We start from the raw sequence: 18643 nt of genomic DNA, 5'->3' as shown, positions 1-18643 counted from the left end.
TACTTCCCTTTCCCTCACTCCCTCCCCCACCTTTTTTTTTTTTTTTTGCATAAAGTTGTGAGCATACCATGTACAACTTCAATTCTATTTTGAGACACTTAATACTAAAACTGGAGACACCAGCAGCTCGGCTCAGCCCCCTGCAGGGCAGGTCTGACCTCCCCCTTCTTGTACTATCCCCCCTGGGCGAGGGGTGCTCTCGCCCAGGGTGATCACGGTCCCTTCATTCACCTGGTAGCTGATAGCAGATGAACCTGAGACATGGGTCATGGGGGTGGATACAGCCTATTAAACTTCAGACAGTCTGCCTTTCTCCTTCCTTATTAACAGTTGATCTAGAGTATAGCACATGATTTAATGTCTTAAACACTTTGAAATTGCCCAACTGGAGCAGATGGCACGAGCTCCTTCAGGTTAAGGCTTTTGTTCCGGTGGGTGTTCAGAATCTATTTATGTGTTTGCCAGGAAGCCCAGCCTGATGATGCCTTTACAAGCTTGTTTATTGTGGAGGTTTGGAGGCTGGTGTCAGTACCCAGACACTTGAAAACTCTTGCTACTCGGCATTGTTGGCAGGTCCTCACTGTCTTGGGTCAGCTGCTTGAATTCCAGCCCTTTTTTTTACATTCCAGTTGATTGGTAGAGGGAAGGCTAAGACTCATACCGGTGTCATCCAGTTGGGGACTATCCCTAGAAATGGCCCTGGGAACTTCTCCTGACATTCTGGCACTCTGGACTTGCAGCCGGGAAGATAGAGAGTGTTGGCCTTTATTGTGGATGGTCGCTCTCTCTCTCGCACGCGCGCACACGCACGTGTGTGTGTGTGTGTGTGTGTGTGTGTGTGTGTGTGTGTGTGTGTGTTGGAAACCAGGGTCTCTTTACCCAATGTCACTGCCTCACATACCTCTGGCAGTGACCATGAGGACAAATGGCACTGTTTGGAAAGGACTTTGGAAATCACTTTTGGAGCAGAAGTGAGACCTCTGAAAGGAGAGGGGACTGGTCCAAGGTCACCTGGCCTGGGTTTCTGACACTTTGAACCAAACCTCCACCAGTAAATAAATTCTGAGCTCACACCAGTGCTCTGACCCTGGACTCAGGTCATCTATTTTTAACCTTTTTCCCGGATCCCTGTACCACCAGCTTCTTCTAAGAGTCTAGACTTCTAGATACTGACATTTCAAAACTATTTTGAGCAAAATGTGAGTTATACTAAATTAAACTGGTTTCTTCACAGCTCCCAACACGAATGGGCCACCTTTTTTTTTTTTAGGTGACACCAAAAAAAAAAAAAAAAGGTCAGGTCCCACCTCTGCCCTTTTGCCCAAATGTTAGGGGGTGGAGGTCCCCATCCTCCTCCTTCAGCAAGCTGCTCTTACATAATTGAATACCTCTGGCTTCCTGATCTGCCTTGAATTGCGAATCTATACCGGCAGACAGCTTGCCAGGCCTGGAGAATGCGAGGGTGCTGGCACACACCCCAGAGAACTGGAGCTTTTTAAAGCCGAGGGTGTATTGTGGCAAGGGCTGTTCTCCCTATTATTTTCCAGAATTGTGTGGCTCTTTAGTCTGCTGTGATTGTGGGTGGGTCCCTCCCTCAACAGTAAGGGTAAGTGAAGAGCGGGGGAGTTGGTGCCTGCTGGGCGTTGGAAGGAGGTGAAAGCCCGGCAGAGTGGAGCAGGGGCTGTGTGCCCCAATCGACCGTCAGAGCCCCGGTAACTGCCCGGGGGATTCTGGGCAGTTGTGTGTGACCCACTGGGGTCGCAGTGTGTGTGTGTGTGTGTGTGTGTGTGTGTGTGTGTGTGCATTTGTGTGTGTTTATGTGTGCGTGTGTGTGTGCATGTTTGTGTGTGTTTATGTGTGTGTGCATGTGTGTGTGTGTATGCGCGCGCGTGTTTGTGTGTGCATGTGTATGTGGGGGGGGGGGTGCAGGCCAGGGGCTGGCAGGCCACACTTTGGGCCTGGCTTTGCCCTTTGCCTACCTCGGGGCCTTGCTTAGCGATTGGCCCTAGGCCTCGGCCTCCCATCTGTCGGGTGAGGCTGTACCTGCCCCTCGGCTTACAGACAGGCCAGGGAAGTGCCGCCTGAGAGCTCTGTGGCCTCTTTCGCCTTCTGCACAGAGGGGTCTCCCACGGGGTTCACGGTGCCCGCGTTCGCGCGAGTGCGTCTGTGTGTACAGCCTGCGTCCAGCCCTGCCCATCCTCCCCATCTGGACAAGACACAGTGTCCTCTCAGGCTCACAGTGGCCTTCTCTTTCCCTCACTGACCCCTCAGGCAACCCTGTATGGCTGGTGTAAGCCTGCCCCCTGGGGACAGGTGGGCGGTGGCCCTCCGGGACTAGCTAGCTGACCACGGCGGTGCCTGGATCTGAGCCTGGCTCAGTCTGGCCCCAGTGGGCAGGCGCGCTCTCCCCCCTCTCTGAGTGGTGGGAGGGGATCCTGCAAGGGGAGGTGAGGGGGGCTGACTTCAGGATTGGGAGCACTCAGTGGATGAGAGGATACCCACATTTTCTCTAGCCAGACGGTGCTGTCCTCTGAAGGGCTTTGAGGGGCCTGGTTTCTGGTGCGGGGCAGGGGTCTCAATGCGCGGGGACCTGTCTGCAGACAGTGCAGTGCCCTGCCTGCCCCGAGTGGTCTTGTGGGGACTGTTTGCTTTGCTGTGTCTCAGTCTGGGCCATGAGCAGCTCAGCCCCCGGCAGTCAGCGTCGGAGCATTGAATCCATCAGCGAGTGAGTGTTCCAGCCCAGGGCTGGTAAGCAGACAGCAGGCATCGGAGGAGAAGGCCAGAGAGTCTGCATGGGGAACAGAGGTGGTTATTTTGTCCTCCAGCCTCCAAGGAAACCCTTGGGATGCTCTGAAGAGCCTGCGCAGCCAGGCACGTTTCCAAGGTGGGTTTGGAATGGGGCTGGCGTGGGAAGCACGCGTCCACCCCTGCCCTCTCCCCCAGAGCCTGGCGAAGGGCAGAGTGCAGAGCCTCCAGTGCGGTTCTGGTGGGAGTTACTTTAGTTATAGGGGGTTGTGGTTTCTGATTGTGGAGCTGCAGGAAAGCGCTGGGGCGCTGCGTTTCCAGGGAGGGCTGGAGAGCGTGCGGGGAAAGGTTGGGCTGGACTGAAGCGAAGGAAGGAGAATGCTGAGTAGCTACACGAGAGGCCCCTGGGCTTAGGGGAGGAGCCAGAGAGACCAGTGTTCACTGCTGCCCAAGGTGAGGCTCTCTCCCTGTGGCCAGATGCAAAGTACCTTTCAGTGGTTCCTTCTGAGGGGTGGCAGTGCGGGCCGCAGGGGTCTGGTTCCCTCTGACCCTGGCCTCCAGGCCTTGCCTCTTCCGTGCTGGTGTGCAGTGGGCGAGCCTCCTGTGCCCCTCTCCCTCCAGTTAGGAAAAGTCTCGAGACATTGATGGGCAGCTGGCCTCTGCCTGCTTCTCGGGCTCTCCTCCCAGAGAATGGTCTGTGAGGGCAGCGCGTGCTCCGGGAGAGCCCCCCTGAACTCTGCAGGCTCTTTCTAGGTTCCTGGATGAGCCCCCTTCTCCCCCTGGCAGCTGTCCACCTCGTCCCTCTGCCTCCAGCCTGGCTAGTGGCTGCCCAGTCACAGGTCACGGCCAGATGGAGCCTTTAAAGGTCCAGGACCTGGTCCCGCTGCCACTGCCCTCTGGCCCCACCTGACCTCCGTGTGCTGGGGGGCTGGTGCGGCTGGCTCCACGGGGTCTTGCCAGGACTGACTTGCCCGCTTGGCATGAGAGCTTCCTGACAGGTTGTTGCTGAGGGCCCTGCCTCTGCAGGGGGCTGGGGGCTGGGTGGAGGCGAGGAGAGAGCCCTTGAGTCGTTCCGACTGGCCCTAGTGGGTGCCTGTGGAGGCTGTGTGGGCCCAGGCATCTCTCTAGGCTTGTGCTGCAGGGGAGGAGCAGGGCCTGGGTCTGATGCCGGCAGGAAAGAGGCGTGTTTACTGGGGGTCCGGGGCCTGGGGGCTGCTGTGGCTGGGAGGAAGGAAGACCGGGCTCTTGCCTGGCGCTCTGAACACTTTGCGTGCAGCCCGGGCAGGTGGGCACTGGGCCCGCTTCCTTCCGCCTGACGCGGAGCTCAGGAAGGCTGGTCTCCGGGCTCGGGCACTTGTTTTTCTTGACTGGTCACGTTATCTGAGGGTTCGCAACAGCAGCATCAAATGTTTTTCCCACAGGGACTCATCTGTTTTTTCTTCCCCTCTTAAGTTTGTGTGTTGGGCTGTGGCTTTGGGAGCCTGGAGTCCATAGCTCCCTGGGGCGGTTAAAGACCCCAAAGAATGAAGTGGACTGAATTCTTGGGGAAACTTGAAGGGGGCCCCCGATGCCAGGTGTAGAAGCAGGGGAGTATGGTCACATTCCTATGCTGATCGAGGGCGTGCTAGAGAATCAACCCAAGGCTTCTGGATGCAGGGAGGCGGGGTGGCGGGGGAAACTCAGGGACCCGGGTTCCGATCCGCTGCTGCTGACTCGCTGGGCAACTCAGGTTGTTTGACCTCTTTAAAAACTTTGACAGAAATGAAACCTCCCTTTTAGCCGTCCCAGGCCTGCCTGCTCTTCTGTGGCCTGCTCGCCGGTGGCCCTTGTCCTCCAGAATCCCGTAGCTCCTGTCCTCTCAGTGCGGTGATGGTCTTGCCTCTCTCCCCGCCACCCCCCTGCAGGCCTGCTGTGCTTCCGACATCCAGGCTCTCCATTTTCATTCCCTTATCTGTTTGCCTCAGGAGATTAGAGCCACATTCTTCAGCCTTTCACCTGCAGACCCTTGCCCGTCCTGCCCACTTAAAGCCCAGATGGTGGGCTCCTGGCTTTCAGCCTTTCTCCCCGCCCAGGCACTGGCGGTTTCAGACACAGCTCGAAGTCACTGAGTCGTCTTCTGGGTCCCTCTCTCTGGGGATCATGACCAGTGGGATGGCCCTGGCCCCTTGGCTCATGCCCAGGGCTTGAGGTCACCAGGGGGTACTTTAAGCCACCGAGTCATCTTTTGGGCCCTCCTCTTGTTCTCTGGAGAGAGAGAGAGAGAGACAGAGACAGAGACAGAGACAGAGACAGAGAGACAGAGACAGAGAGAGACAGAGAGACAGAGAGAGAAGAGAGAGAGAGAGAGAGAGAGAGAGAGAGAGAGAGAGAGAGAGTGTGTGTGTGTGTGTGTGTGTGTGTGTGTGTGTGTCCCATTCTTTGCCAGGACCTTTTCTCTCATTCACTGTCTCTGTGTAGACAGTGAATGTCCCCATGTCACTGACCCCATGTCCTCTGCTGGCCAGGTGAGGGGCTGTGCTGTGACTTACTCACCCCCAGCGGTGCTGCCCCAGTGCCCACTACTCCTGTGGCCGAGTTCCTGGCTTGTCTGGTGACAGTGGTCTCCAGTCTCACTGTCTGTCTCCCAAGGTCACTTGGCTGAGTGGGAAGAAATGAAGACCCCTCTCCTGCCCGTGCCCACCCTGTCCATCCTGTTGACCATTCAGAGCTGATCTTGCTTCTTGGTGGGCTTCATGCTCTGCTGCCTGCAGTGGGAATGGGGGTCTCACCTGGTCCCGGGGTGGGGTTGGGGTGCCCCGCTGAGGACTGGCTGTGACCCTGCAGAGAGGTCCTGACGGAGTGCATGCGGTGGGTCATGTGGCCGCTGTCCTTGGCAGCCTGTGAAGAGCCAGGGTGGTGGCGTGGGGATTGTGGCTGGGAGCGGCCGGGCCTGTGTGGGGCTGGGGCTCACCGTCCTTGGCTCTCTGGTTCCCAGGTGGCTATGCCCGTGTGGCTGTCCTCGACCAAGGTCTCACTCACAGACAGAATCGAGAGACTGTCGGAGGCCAAGGACCTGAAGAAGCTGCTCAGGACCCGGAACAACTTGTTGGTGCTCTACTCTAAGGCGGGTGAGTGGCCGCTGTGTCCTCAGGGATGGGGGGGCGGGAGGGGCCTGGCAAGAGGGCCCTGGCTCCCTCTTGCCAGTATTTCTTGGGGACCGAGGGTGTGGGGAGAGGGGACAGGCATGGTGGCCTAGGCAGGGCTGTGCTGGCTACTGGACAGGCCTGGCCTGACCCTCTGTGGCTGGGTGGGTGGATCCGCTGGGAAGGCCGGTCACCCACTCAGGCGGCCTCGGGCTTGGGGGCAAGACCACTGGCTGTCTCGGGCGTCAGGAGCGGAGGGCAGGGGCCTGCCTCGCCTGACCTTGGGGCTGGCCCGCGAGGGCATGAGGCTTGGCTCTGGGCCGAGGCGCGGCCAGGGCAGATGTCTGGCGGCTGAGTTGCCTTTAGCAGTGCTGAGTGCTCTCACCGCTCCTGCATGCCAGGAGCGCCAGGCACCCCCGCCCTGCCACTCGCTGTGCGGGGCTGGTGGGGCTTCAGGCAGGGACAGCTGTGTCACCGTGTCCTCCCAGCCCCCCGGCACACACTGCCCCGGCCCCCTGCTCCTGAGCGTGCAGTTGGGATGCCCCCCATGTAACTCACGGTTCTCTGCTGTCCGGAACAGGAGGGAAGGGGAGGAAGACCCAGGCAGGGAGAAGCAGAGCTGCAGGCCAGGCCTGCAGGATGGGTCCTACCCCCTGAAGGCTCTTCCTGGCCCCTGGCTCCCAGTGGGCCCGGCAGGTATAGGCTGGAGAAGGGCCAGTGGCTCCTGGCCAGGGTGGGGGCCCAGGCAGCACATGACCTCTCCCAGGGATCGAAAAGCTACTGTGTAGCTGTGAGCCCAGGTGGTGCTTTGGTGAGTGAGAGGGTGGGCCGTGCTCTGGACCCCCTTCCGCCCTTGCCCAGCTGCTGTCTCCAGGGTCTTGGGTCTGGGCTTTGGGGGTCCTGCCTTGGGGGCTGCTGGGTGGTCCCGAGGGGGCTCAGTATATGTGTTGGGGGGGTCACTGCCCTGGGCTTTGGACAGTGCCCCTCAATGACCCTTCTCCCCTCCCCAGCCCCTGAGCCTTCCCAGCCCACCTTCTGCTCCACTGAGAGCCGGGCTGGGTGGTGGGTGACCGGGTGGACCCCGCCCTTACCGCCCTTACCTGATTCAGGATGCCCCACTAGGCCTCCGCTGGCAGCGCCAGACTCTGATGGGTTTTGTTCACTGCGGAGAAAGTCTCGGCGTGTCTTGAGCTTGACAGACAGCTGTCGTTCTCCGAGGGAGGGGGCGCCTCAGCCCTGCATTTCTGCTTCTCTGTGGCCTGTGGTGGTGTTGAGGCAGGGAAGGCAGCAGACTGCTCTCTCTGTCAGCCCCTACCCGGGAGCTCAAAGGTGTGGGAGCCCTGTGGCCTTGGAGCCCCCTGCCCCCACCTTCTCACAGTGCTTTTTTTTATTATTATTTATTGAAATTTTTTGCTATTTTATTTATTTTTCAATGAGTCACAGTGAGATACACAGCTACAAAGGTGTTGGTGACTGGATTTCAGCCATGCAGTGTTCCAGCGCCCGTTGCTCCCCAGCCCCACGGCAGACCCCAGGCTCCCCCGCCCTGCCCTGAGGTGGGGCCCCTTTCTGTGGCTGATCCCCTGGGACCGCTGAGAGGGCCTCCCCCTTCCTGGGGAGTGAAGTGTGATGGGTCAGCACTGTTCCCTCGGGGCTGGGTGGTGGGTCAGGATTCCCTCAGACAGTGAGGGGTGCTTTGTGGGGTCTGTCCGGGCAGAGTGGGCGGGGGACATGGGGAGCCGTACTGTGGGGAGCTGGGCGGGTCTCGGGGTATGGCTTGACTGCTTCTCCAGAGGCCGCCCTCACACGCCAATACCCTACTTCTCTTTCCCAGAAGCCGCCCCTGACAGTCTGCTCAGCCTGCTGTCCACTGTGGCCCAGGCGGTGAAGGGACAAGGCACCATCTGCTGGGTGGACTGCAGGTACGTCTCGGGCGCGTGGGCCCCGAGTGATGTATGGGGCTGAGGGGTGGTCCCTTGGTGAATCTTCAGGGAGAGCAGAGATGATGAAGAAACTGGGGCAGGAAGACCCCCAGAGAATGGTCCCTCTGATGGGGGGGAGGGCCCACCTCCCTCCTGTTCTTTCTGGCATCTCTCCCCTGTCCTCCCTCCCCATTTCTCCCCATTTTCCCATTGAGATTTTTTTTTTTTTTTTGGCTTTTTGGGTTACTATCACTCCAGCTCGGGGCTGGAGTAACTTTTCACTCTGAAATCACGTCCTACTTAATTTTTGTCTCCACATATTAGAAACTGGGTAGGTAGCAGAGGGGCTTTGCTGTTGGGTGGGGCCGTGTGCCCAGGGAGGCAAGGTGCATTTCAGCAGTGCCGGGTGGGAGCTGCTTCCCTCTCAGCCGGTCACTAAGCGTGAGGGCCAGCTTAGCCCGTCTGCGCTGGGCAGGTGGCTTGGTCCTCCCAGCTCTCTGCCCACCACCCCTCCAGCCTTTCTCCCCGAACGGGTGAGCACCTCCCAGAGTGGCAGAGGCCCGAAGCCGCTGCCTCCCTTGTTCCTGGTGGGGGAAAGGAGGCCAGGCCGGTGCTGGCCCCTGGCAGCACTGAGCAGGTTCGAGGCCCTGGGGGCATCCCTGCGCTTCCCCTCCCTGGTCTGCTCTGCTCTTGTTGCCTGAGGGCGATAGGAGCCATGGCTTCCGCCTGTCCCTGCTCTGCCAGCACGCCAGGCACCCGTGCACGCACACGCCCGCTCGGCCTGAGCTCTCGAGCGGCACGGAGACCCTTCCCGCGTGCCAGGCTGTGCCCCCTCCAGCAGCTCCCGGCTCTGCTCTGCCCGCAGGGTCGTGGGACAGCAAGGGGTATCCAGAGCCTGGGCACCTGCGTCCATCTCGCGTGGACCTGGAGTCTCTCGGGAGTGTGGAGGGGAGAGAAGGGATGCCTCTCCTCGGCCGCAGAGGGGAGTGGCAGCCCCCTGCTGAGGGCTGTGAGCCCTGTGGCACCTCTCCCGGGCTGGCTTCTCCCTCTCAGCAGGAACTACTCTGGGCAGAGGCTTTGCAGAGGGACACAGCTGGGCCACAGCGGCCCTATGTGCTCTTGCGTCCAGCTCATCTCTATGCTGAAGGACTTTCGTACTCATTCAAATGCTGAAAGTGACCAGGCGCTTTAGTTAGGCTCTGGGTGTGTGTGTGTGTGTATGTGTGTGTGTGAGAGAGAGAGAGAGACAAAGGCAAGGAAAGGAAGAAAAGAAACAGTTCAGTCAGAGAGAAGAAAGCCCAGTGGGCAGGCAAGAAACAAGAGACTGGAAAGACGCGAGCAGAGAGGTAGGGAGAGGCACTGCTCAGAGAGTGGGTGGGACAGCCCTGAGGAGCAGCGGCCAGAACAGGAGTCTGATGTTCAACAGAGAGAGAGGGTGGCCCCCAGCCCAGCCCAGCCCAGCCGCCAGATGCTGTCTGTCTGAGGGAGGTCAGGATGCTAAGGACGGGACCAGGAAAGAAGCGGCAGAGGCTCGAACCCGATGCCTCCCTTCTTCCAGCCTGCCTGGGTTTTCAGCAGCCTGGGCCCGCAGAGGACTCAGAGCCCTGGAGGGTGCCTGTGGGTGACCCTGATCTGCGAGCCCAGGAAACCTAGGGCCCCGGGCGGGTCCTCCCCTGGAGCCAGGTTCCAGGTAGATGGGACTGCCAGCCTGGGTCCGCTTGTGTGCAGGAAGATCTGTGAGCACAGCCACACCAAACAGCAGCTTCCAGGGCCTGGGCTTGGCACAGAGGGAGGATGAGTGGGGGGGGGGTGCTGATGCCCCAGTCCTGTGGCTTTTTTGGAGAGAGAGAGTTCACACCCACCAGTGCTCAGGGGTTCCTCGTGGCTCTGTGCTCATGAATTACTCCTGGCAGTGCTCAGGGATGTTGGAGATCAAACCCACGAGGTCAAGGCACATGCCCTCTTGCTGTACTGTCGCTCTGGCCCTGCCCGTGGCTTTGAGGGTGACCCTGGGCCTACAAGCAGTTGGGCACAGCCAGCCTTGCAGTCTCTTCCTCACTCTGCCTTCCAGCAAGGCCTCTCATTTCCAGGCTGGTCACCTTCATCTGCTTCCCCCACCGGAGACCTGGGTTGCTGGCCAGGAGGGCAGTGTGCGGGAAGTGGCCGCTAGACCATCAGTTAGTGATGCTTCTCTGGCAGCCCTGATCCTTTCAAGTCTCTGAGCTTCGGTGGCTTTGCTCCTCTTCTTGATTTTGTGTCCATGTGCGTACATGTATATGCATGTGTGTGCATGTGTGTGTGTATGTGTATGTTTGTGTATATGTGTGTGCATGCACATGTGTGTTGTGTGTGTACGCGTGTTGTGTGTATTGTGCATATGCTCATGTGTTATGTTTGTGTGCATGCACATATGTGTGTGCGTGTATATATGTGTGCATGCATTGTGTGTGAATGTGCATGTGTATGTGTGCATGCATTTGTGCATGAGTGTGATGTGTATGTGTGTGTGCATTGTGTGTGCATGAGTGTATGTTGTTTGCATGTATGTGTGCATGTGTGTATGTGTGTGTGCACACACTTGCTTACACACACACATGCCGTGGGAGAGAGTGCGGGAGGTGGCAGCTGATCTGAGAGTGCCATCAGGCATTGTCGCCTGGCAGGGTGCCCGCTCAGGAGCCAGAGTGCAGAGCCTCCTGCCAGCAGCGCCATGACAGCGTCACTCACTCACTCACTCTCACACATGCGGTTATTTATAGCCCCTGCTAAGTCAGCTGCCGTTGGAACCCTGGAGGAATGGCGGGAACAGAGCGAGCCCTGGCCTGCCAAGGGAGCGCTTCTGATGGGGGTGCCCAGGGAGGGTCTGGCTGAAGGTGCGGGTGCAGCCAGGGGAGAGGTGAGCCCCTCGAGGATGGAAGGAAGAGGTCTCCCCAAGTGTCAGCACTGAAAACCGTGGAAAGGCAGCCAGGGAGCGTTGGCTTGGTGGAGCCAGGCTGTAGGCTGCAGGCCCCTCGCAGAGGGGCAGAAGGACCCCTGTGCGCTCCCAGCTCTGCTCACGGGGGTGGGCCTGGGGGTGGCCTTGGCCTCATGGCCTGGCCTGCGGGAGGAGGTGGCCTGGGGCTGGGCAGGACCTCTCTCTCTGCTTGGTCGTGGTCCCTGGACGCTGCCTGATGGGGAGTGGCTGCATGTGGGCTGCTGGGGCTGGGCCTTGGGCAGTCAGAGCAGCTGTAGCAGGTGCAGTTCATGGGCCCTTTGAACTGGCGGTTTCCTCCCCTTCCCTCTGCCTAGGGCCTGCTCTCAGACCCCACTGCTCCTCACCCCTGCCTGCACCCCTACCTACCCTCGCTCCCCGCTGTCGTGGCCAGCCCTGACCTCTCAGGACAGCACCCTGCAGTGCTCCCGGGGAGGCCGCTCTCCTGTGCCCAGTGCTGCTGCCCTCCGTCCCAGCTCCCCCCACACCCTCTGTCCTCTACCTTCTTCCTTTCTAGAGGGGCCACACCCAGACCTTGGCCATGCAGAACCAGTGCAGCAGAACTCGGCCCATAGGGTCAGCAGTGCTTAGGCCAGTGGTACTTGGGGGTCAGCAGGGGCTGTCCCATGTCCAGGATGTCCATGCTGAGGGCCACCGGCACCACACCCAGAGGTGCCGCCATGTGGGCTTCCCTGGCAGTGCCTGGGATTCAGCTCGGGACCCTGAGACATGTGTTCTAGCCCGTGAGCTGTCTCCCCGGCCCTGGGGGTCCCCGTCTCTAAGGCCTTCCCTTCCCAGCCCACGTCCCTCCCCAGCCCCACACCCTCCTCAGGGATGCATCCTGAGTGGCATGTTTCCGTTCAGTTTGCTGGTCTGTAGGTGACAGAGGCCCTGGGGACCCAAGTGAGGTGGCCTGCCGAGTGTCTGGGTCACGAGCCAGTGGCAATTGCTGGTGGCTGTGTTGGCAGACAGGGGACACAGGATTTGCTGTCGCACCTATCAGGACAGTGTCTGAGGCTGGGTGAGCAGGAGTGGGAGGAGTTGAGAGATGGACAGCCTCTGCGGGGGTTGGAGGGGGTTGGAGGGGACAAGGTTGAAGTGGGGTCGCCCGGAAGGCCCCCTGAGCACACTTTGTTGAGGTGGGGACCAGGGTTGCCCGGAAGGCCCCCTGACCACACTTTTTTCGGGTGCTACAGTTTTGGGTCCATGTGTCTGCAGTCCTGTGGGTGGGCACTTGTGGCCCGCTGAGAGCCTTGCGTCTGAGGCGGGAACCAGGTGTACGCACTTGGGCTGGCGGGAACCAGGTGTGAGCTCTGGGCTGGCACTGCTCTGCCTCCTTTCTGACTGTTTCTTCAGCACCATGGGGCGGCTTCCTCTTACTCTGCTCAGGAGGATTTCTAGCAGGTGGTGCTGTGAGGGCCCCGACAGAGGTGCTGAAGCCTGGGCGGGGAGGTCAGAACCACTGACTAATGGCCGGGAGGCCGGGGAACAGCGGTTTTCATGAGTTGGCCCAAGTGGTTCCCAGGGGCTGTCCCAGGGTCTCCAGCATAGACCCGTGGCCTGGACAGAGTGTACTTTTCCTCTTGGCTGTCCTCTGCCTCAGCTCCCGGGAGGGCCTCGGTCTACCCTGTCTGGGGTGCCTCCTCCCCTCTACCCATCCCTGCCTTTCTTGGTTGGCCCTTAGCTCAGTCCCTGGAGAACCAGCCCTGCCTAGAGCCAACGGCCCCCCTAGGAGTGTCTCGGCTGCCCTGCCCCGCTGACCTGTGCATCCACTGTCAGAGCCTTGGGGAACAAATGGTTCCTGTCGTTTCTACCTTTCAGTGACGCAGAGAGTAGAAAATTGTGCAAGAAAATGAAAATTGACCCGAGCTCAAAGGACAAAAAGGTGGAGCTACTCCATTACCTGTAAGTACACAGGGCACTTCCTGCTGCCAGCCGAGCGCTGAAATCTTCCGTGGGTTTCTCCATGAACAGAGATTTTTAAGTTAAGTAAATTTTATTTCAGAAATGATTCCCTGCCCCTCCACCCCAGTTGTTTGTTTTAAACCACTAGTTCTTAGAAAGAAAATCCTGGGCTTTAAAATTTGATTTCTGGATTGGACTAAGCTGCTGGGGGTATTGGGGGTGCAGGTGTGTGTCTCTTCATGACTCTCGCCCCGTTTTCTCCTTGTTTGGCAGGGACGGTGTCTTTCACATGGACTATAACCGGCCTATGACGCTAAAGGTAATGTGCCGGCCTCCTCTGCACCACGTAGCACACACTCACACACCCGTGCACACACACACGCACACACGTGTGAGCACACATACACATGAACACAGGCACGCATGCACGCACACACACACACACACTTAGCTCCTGCTGGCAGTGGCTTGCTGAGGGCCGGGCTCTTCTGCAGGGCCTGAGGGATTCTTCCCTCTCTAGTATATATGGCAGAATCTTGGGAAGCGTGTGAGCACCCGAAGGTGGGAGAGAAGTGGAGGGCTGTCGGCGTGAGGGGGTGTCATGGGCATCGAGTGCCGCCCTGTTCGGAGTCATAGAGTCAAAGCCGATGCAGATGTGTCAGTGAGGGCCAGTGTGGCGGTCCTGAGCCTGCCAGTGTCCTGCCCCGGGACCCGCACCCCCACACTTTGTCTTTCCCCCAGACCGGCGTCCTGCGTGGCTGGCCACCCATGTCCCCTGCTGCTCCCCCACCCTGTATCCTTTCACCTGCGTCCTACCACCTGCCTGCTCCCATTGCCCCTGACTTCTCTGCTGCCCTCACATCCCTTTCTGTCCCATTCCCGCCCGCCTCCTCACTTGTGGTTTCTCTGTACCACTCATCCTTTTCATTCTTTTCAGTTGATCAACTCTGAATCAGTTACAAGTTATTCATGATTGAGTTTCAGGCAAATATTCCAACACCAGCCCTTCTGCCAGTGTCTACTTCCCTCAACCCGTGTCCCCAGAGTCTCTCCTGCCCCTGGCTGGCCTCTGCGGAGACACTTTTTCCTTTTTCCTGCGTGCACCTCTTTCAGGTGCCGTGGTCCACCTGCCATTACTGATAGGGTATCAGGCATGTCACTCGGTCTCCTTCAGCACTGAGTCCTGGTCCAGAGTGACCACACCCCTCTGCTACTGTCCTCGTGATCCTTCCCTGCCACCTCCCCCTGCCCCTACCGTGCCAGGCCTCTTCCTGAGGACCAGTTCTCCGGCTCTTCCTTCCATTCCACTCTCTAAGTGGCGGCAGCCTTTGCCAAACCTGAGGGGCCTGGTGACTCACCGTCCACACCCACTGAGAGTCCCAAGCAGCCGCCCAGCCCTGGCGGCTCAGCCTCTCCTTCCTCAGACAGGATGCGTGCTCCCATGGTGAGGTGGGTGGCGGCGGGGGTGGGGACAGGCTGGTTGTTTGGGGATGGGAAGTGGGGAGAGGGCATGGACACCTTGGCTTCCCTTTGGGGTGGCTGTGCCCCACGTACATTAGGGTCTCTCTGTGGAGTCTGTCCTGGGATCCTAGAGCGGCCCCCACAACCCCTCAGAATTGAGTTGCAAAGAAGTCTACAGTCTGGGGCTGGGAGTCCTGCAGCTCACTGTGGGTGGGGTCCTGCAGCTCACTGGGGGTGGGGTCCTGCAGCTCATTAGGAGTGGGGGTCCTGCAGCCCACTGTGGGTGGGGGTCCTGCTGCTCACTGGGGATTGGAGTCCTGCAGCTCATTGGGGGTGGGGGTCCTGCAGCCCGCTGGGGGTGGGGGTCCTGCAGCTCATTAGGGGGGGGGTCCTGCAGCCACTGGCTTCAGAGATGACCTTGCTGTGTCCTGCCCTGGAGTTCCCCAAGGGTGACCAGGAAGTGACTGGCTCCCAAACCAGGGGAATTCAGGAGGCAGCATGCAGGTCCCACAGAAGTCGGTGGGCCGCTCGGGGGTGGGGCCACGGGAAGGTGGAGCAGTGGCTCTGTGGGACTAGTGAGGGACCTTTATTCGGAGAGAGCAGGGAGCCGTCTTGGAGGAGCCAGCATTGAAGGGGAGCATGAATGTGCTCTGGCTTGAAGCAGTGCGTTTTCTTGTTTCCTTTTCTTGCCCATGAAGATGCATAGCAGATGAGGCACAGCTGGCCGGGGGAGGTGCAGTGTTGGGGTTCATGCAGGTGGTGCCCCTGCAGCCCCTTTCTCACAGTTGGGGTTCCTGAGCCCTTCACCCACCCGTCTCTCTCCCCAGCTCAACCCCATTCTCTTTCCTCGTTCTTCGCAGTCCATGGTGGCCTTTATGAAGGACCCCAAAGGGCCTCCTCTGTGGGAAGAAGACCCTGGAGCCAAAGACGTGGTGCATATCGACAGTGAGAAGGTAATGTCCGCCCTGCTGCCTCCTCCAGGCCCTTGCCCATCGAAATACTGAATTCCAGGCCTCCCCAGGTCACAAGAGCCACCATTACTGGGGCCTGTGGGTGCATCCTCCAAGCAGTGTGCGCTGAGGAGTCTGCTCCTCTGAGTTATAGTGTAACTTGGAACTGGCCATTGATTGCCTTGTTTCAGTCTTCAGATTACCCTGGCCTGCCCCATCCACGCGACTCTGCCCTTGGGCCCTACAGCCTGTGTGCAGGTGTGCATGCTCGTCTCAGGCTCTGCCTTCACCGGGGCGGTGCTCTCCTGCCGTGAGGGAGAAGGGCCTCTCACCCCAGCACAGAAGACATTGGTTCCTTCCTCTGCCCCCTTTCCCTTTGCATTTGAAACGATTGGCTCTTTTTTTTTTTCTTTTTGGGTCACACCTGGCGATGCACAGGGGTCACTCCTGGCTCATGCACTCAGGAATTACTCCTGGTGGTGCTCAGGGGACCATATGAGATGCTGAGAATCGAACCTGGGTTGGCCTCGTGCAAGGCAAATGCCCTACCCGCTGTGCTATTGCTCCAGCCCCCTTGAAACGATTGGCTCTTAAAGCAGTGCTTGCCGTGTCCATATTTTGTGGATCGTGTATGGTTGCCAAGTGAGCGTGTGGAGATTGCGACCAGGGGGCCTGGCACGGCACTCCTCTGGGCAGAGAGAATCTCATTTGGAGCTAAGCTGCTGGCCACCCCCTTTTCTCCTGAGGAGTTTTTCGGTTGTCCCCTGGCATATAGGGCTTATAGCATGATTTTGCAAATTGCACATTCATTGATAACAGATCATAAATAAATTTTATTTTAAAACAGATCTGCAAAAACACTTTGCGAGTCCAGCCCCGTGTGGGGCCGTGATGCGCACTCTGGGAAGCTAAAGGAGGAGTCCTCCTGAGGAGCAGCTGTAGGCAGGACGGGGGGCGCCAGGAGCTCCAGCACCGGGTCTGCTTGGACCCGGGCAGCCGGGCTGCGTGCTGTCCCTGGCACATTTGGGGAGAAAGGGTTTTTTCTTTTTCTTTATTTTTTACCTCTCTGGAAAGTGTTTGCCACCATCTCACTCCAGATGCCCCCTCCTGAAAGAGTGCTCTCCACTGCGCCGTCTCCTCGCCCGCCAGAGAGTGGGCAGATCCCCTCACGAAGCGGTGGAAGGTTCCAAATCAGTCTTGAGCTGCTGATTCCTAATCTGTAGGCTCAGCATTCCACGCATACGGGAAGTAATTAAGGTGCTCTGCATGGAACACTTTGTTCCTGCTCCAGGTGTGAGATCAGATCACGCAGGCACAGAAAACCTGCTTCTCCACACCTCTGCCGGTTCCGGGGGGGCCCCCAGGCTTCCAGAAGGTTGTTTTCAGGGTGCTGAATCTTCTACCCCTCACGTCAGGCCTAGGCTCTGACTCTGCCCTGAAGGACCACCTTGACCCCCAAGTCATGCAGACAAGAGTAAGCCTTTTTAGCGTCACCAGTGGCTGCCGTGCCCTAAGTGTCACAAATGTATGCTTGTGACCTCTTTATCCACTGGACAAAGGTAAGTCACTGATGGTATTTGTGGAAAGTGTTTAGAAAACATGGCCCAGGGGACAGAGGTGCCCGCGCTGTCCCCTGGAGGAGAACCACGCTGCCCTTGCCATGTACTCTCCCAGGCGTTCCCTAACACGCACAACACTTCTACCCACACCCGTGGAAGGGCCGTCCTTTTAATGTGCTGTTTTTGTAACTGGCATCCCCCCTGCACTTAACGTGCCATGTGCATCTTATTGTGGCATTAAACACTCCTCTTCACGGAGCTAATGATGTCGCAGCATTCCATTGTGTGGGATGCACTGTCATTTATTTACCCCTGGCCTCGTTGCTGCGGGGAAAGCTGCATTCCAAAATTTGCTCCTATTTTTCTTGTTCAAAAGAGCAAATTTGTTTTGTGGAAACGGATTACAAGAGCTTTTCTAAATCAAAATGTGTTTGCTCTGCCCTGGTGCAGGCAGTCACCTTGGTTGCAGATAGATCCACTTTCTGCTACAATGCCGGCTCTGACAGAACGACGTTCCCTAGTTCACTCTACCTGAAGTCTCTCTGCTGACCCTGTCATGACCCCGTTTGAATTGCACGTTTATTGTATGTATTTAAAGATGTCAGGCCGGAGTGATAGCACAATGGGCAGGGCGTTTGCCTTGCACTCTGCCGACCCAAGTTCAATCCCCGGCATCCCATATGGGCCCCCAAGCACTAGGAGTAATTCCTGAGTGCAGAGCCAGGAGTAACCCCTGAGCATCGCCTGCTATGACCCAAAAAGCAAAAAAATTTTAAAATTTTTAAAAAAAGATGTGTGATGCCCATGAACACACCAGGCACCATTCATAGGGCTTTACAGACCCAAGTGATGCACAGAGTGAAAGCCATAGGGTCTGGTGGGCGAAGAGGAGCCTCCTGCCACTCCCGTGCCAGCATCTCCTGGCACCGCCCTGTCCTGGGTTCTACTGGGCCTCCATCCCCACAGAAAATATTCCCTGGGTGGCTCGGAACTCCTTTTGGTCCCAGGACGTGGGGGTGGGAGGTAAAACCAGGGTGGAACTTGCCTGGGACGCATCCCCTTTGGAAGCCAGTTGGCGCTCAAGGCCTCTGCTCCCCATTCTGTAACGTGCAGGAGGGCCTGGAGTGGGTCATCACCTGGCACTTCTCTTCCAGGAGGTTCTTGCAGCCCCCAATGAGCCCTGACGACTGCCCTCCTGGCCCCCCCCCCCCCGCCCCGCCGGATTTCTCCACTGCCCGCCTTGCTCTGTGACGGTCCCTGCTGCCCATGGTTTGTGAGTAACCTGTGGTTCTCTGTTTGTGCCCAGGGCTTCAGACGGCTCCTGAAGAAGGAAGAGAAGCCTCTGCTGGTGATGTTTTATGCCCCCTGTGCGTGACCTTCTTTGGGGCCTCTAGGGTGTGGGAGCTGGGGGCCCCACAGGGCGCTGGAAACCAGCCATGCCCTCATTGGGATGGTCAGGGGTAAGGGGGCCGGCTGGGGAATGAACCCAGAGCAGTGATCCTTGTGACTTGAAATGTGGGTCCCCAGGACCTATTGCTTATTTGGTGAATGTTGACTGGACAGGAAACAGAGGGAAAGCCTGACTCGGGGGGTTTCAGAGGAGTCATCCGTCTTCTCTCTCCCAGCCTCCCACTAAAGGAGTTAGAGGTAAACTCAGATAGAGATCACAGTCCCAGCTCTATTTCTGGCAAAGTTAAATTGGAACCTGACTTGGCCCTAGATTGCCGTTACTCTGTACCCTCCCACCTCTCCTGGCCCAGCGGGCGGCATGTGAGTCTGGTTCCTTCCAGGGGCGCAGACAGGCCAGGCTGGGAGAGGGGCTGTTCCCGCAGGGACTGGCTGGTGCTCCAGCGCCTTGTTGATGAGTGTGGTGGCCCAACGGGCCAGACTCCTGCATCCTCACCCTGCCACTAAGGAAAGGTGGCCGAGGGCCCCCTCTCGTTTTTCCTTCCATGGTGTAGGGGTGGGGCAGGGACATCCTCCATCCCTGCTGGACATGCGGCCCCTG

General features: G+C 58.4%; 1 protein-coding gene across 4 annotated transcripts in view; it reads left to right on the top strand.

Moving 5' to 3' along the window:
- PDIA5 (protein disulfide isomerase family A member 5) overlaps window positions 1-18643 on the top strand; it is a 65751-nt gene that overhangs the window by 14796 nt on the left and 32312 nt on the right. For 3 of the 4 annotated variants that reach the window (XM_055128249.1, XM_055128246.1, XM_055128248.1), the window contains exons 2-7: window positions 5720-5852; window positions 7702-7789; window positions 12582-12665; window positions 12939-12984; window positions 14987-15079; window positions 17942-18002. In XM_055128249.1, coding sequence (XP_054984224.1) covers window positions 5720-5852; window positions 7702-7789; window positions 12582-12665; window positions 12939-12984; window positions 14987-15079; window positions 17942-18002 — 505 coding nt within the window. The remainder of the gene's footprint in view (window positions 1-5719; window positions 5853-7701; window positions 7790-12581; window positions 12666-12938; window positions 12985-14986; window positions 15080-17941; window positions 18003-18643) is intronic. The other variant, XM_055128247.1, reaches the window with a different exon arrangement.

This window comes from Sorex araneus, chromosome 2 (genome assembly GCF_027595985.1).
Source record: "Sorex araneus isolate mSorAra2 chromosome 2, mSorAra2.pri, whole genome shotgun sequence".
NCBI lineage: Eukaryota > Metazoa > Chordata > Mammalia > Eulipotyphla > Soricidae > Sorex > Sorex araneus.
This window is presented reverse-complemented; position numbering and strand designations above follow the sequence as displayed.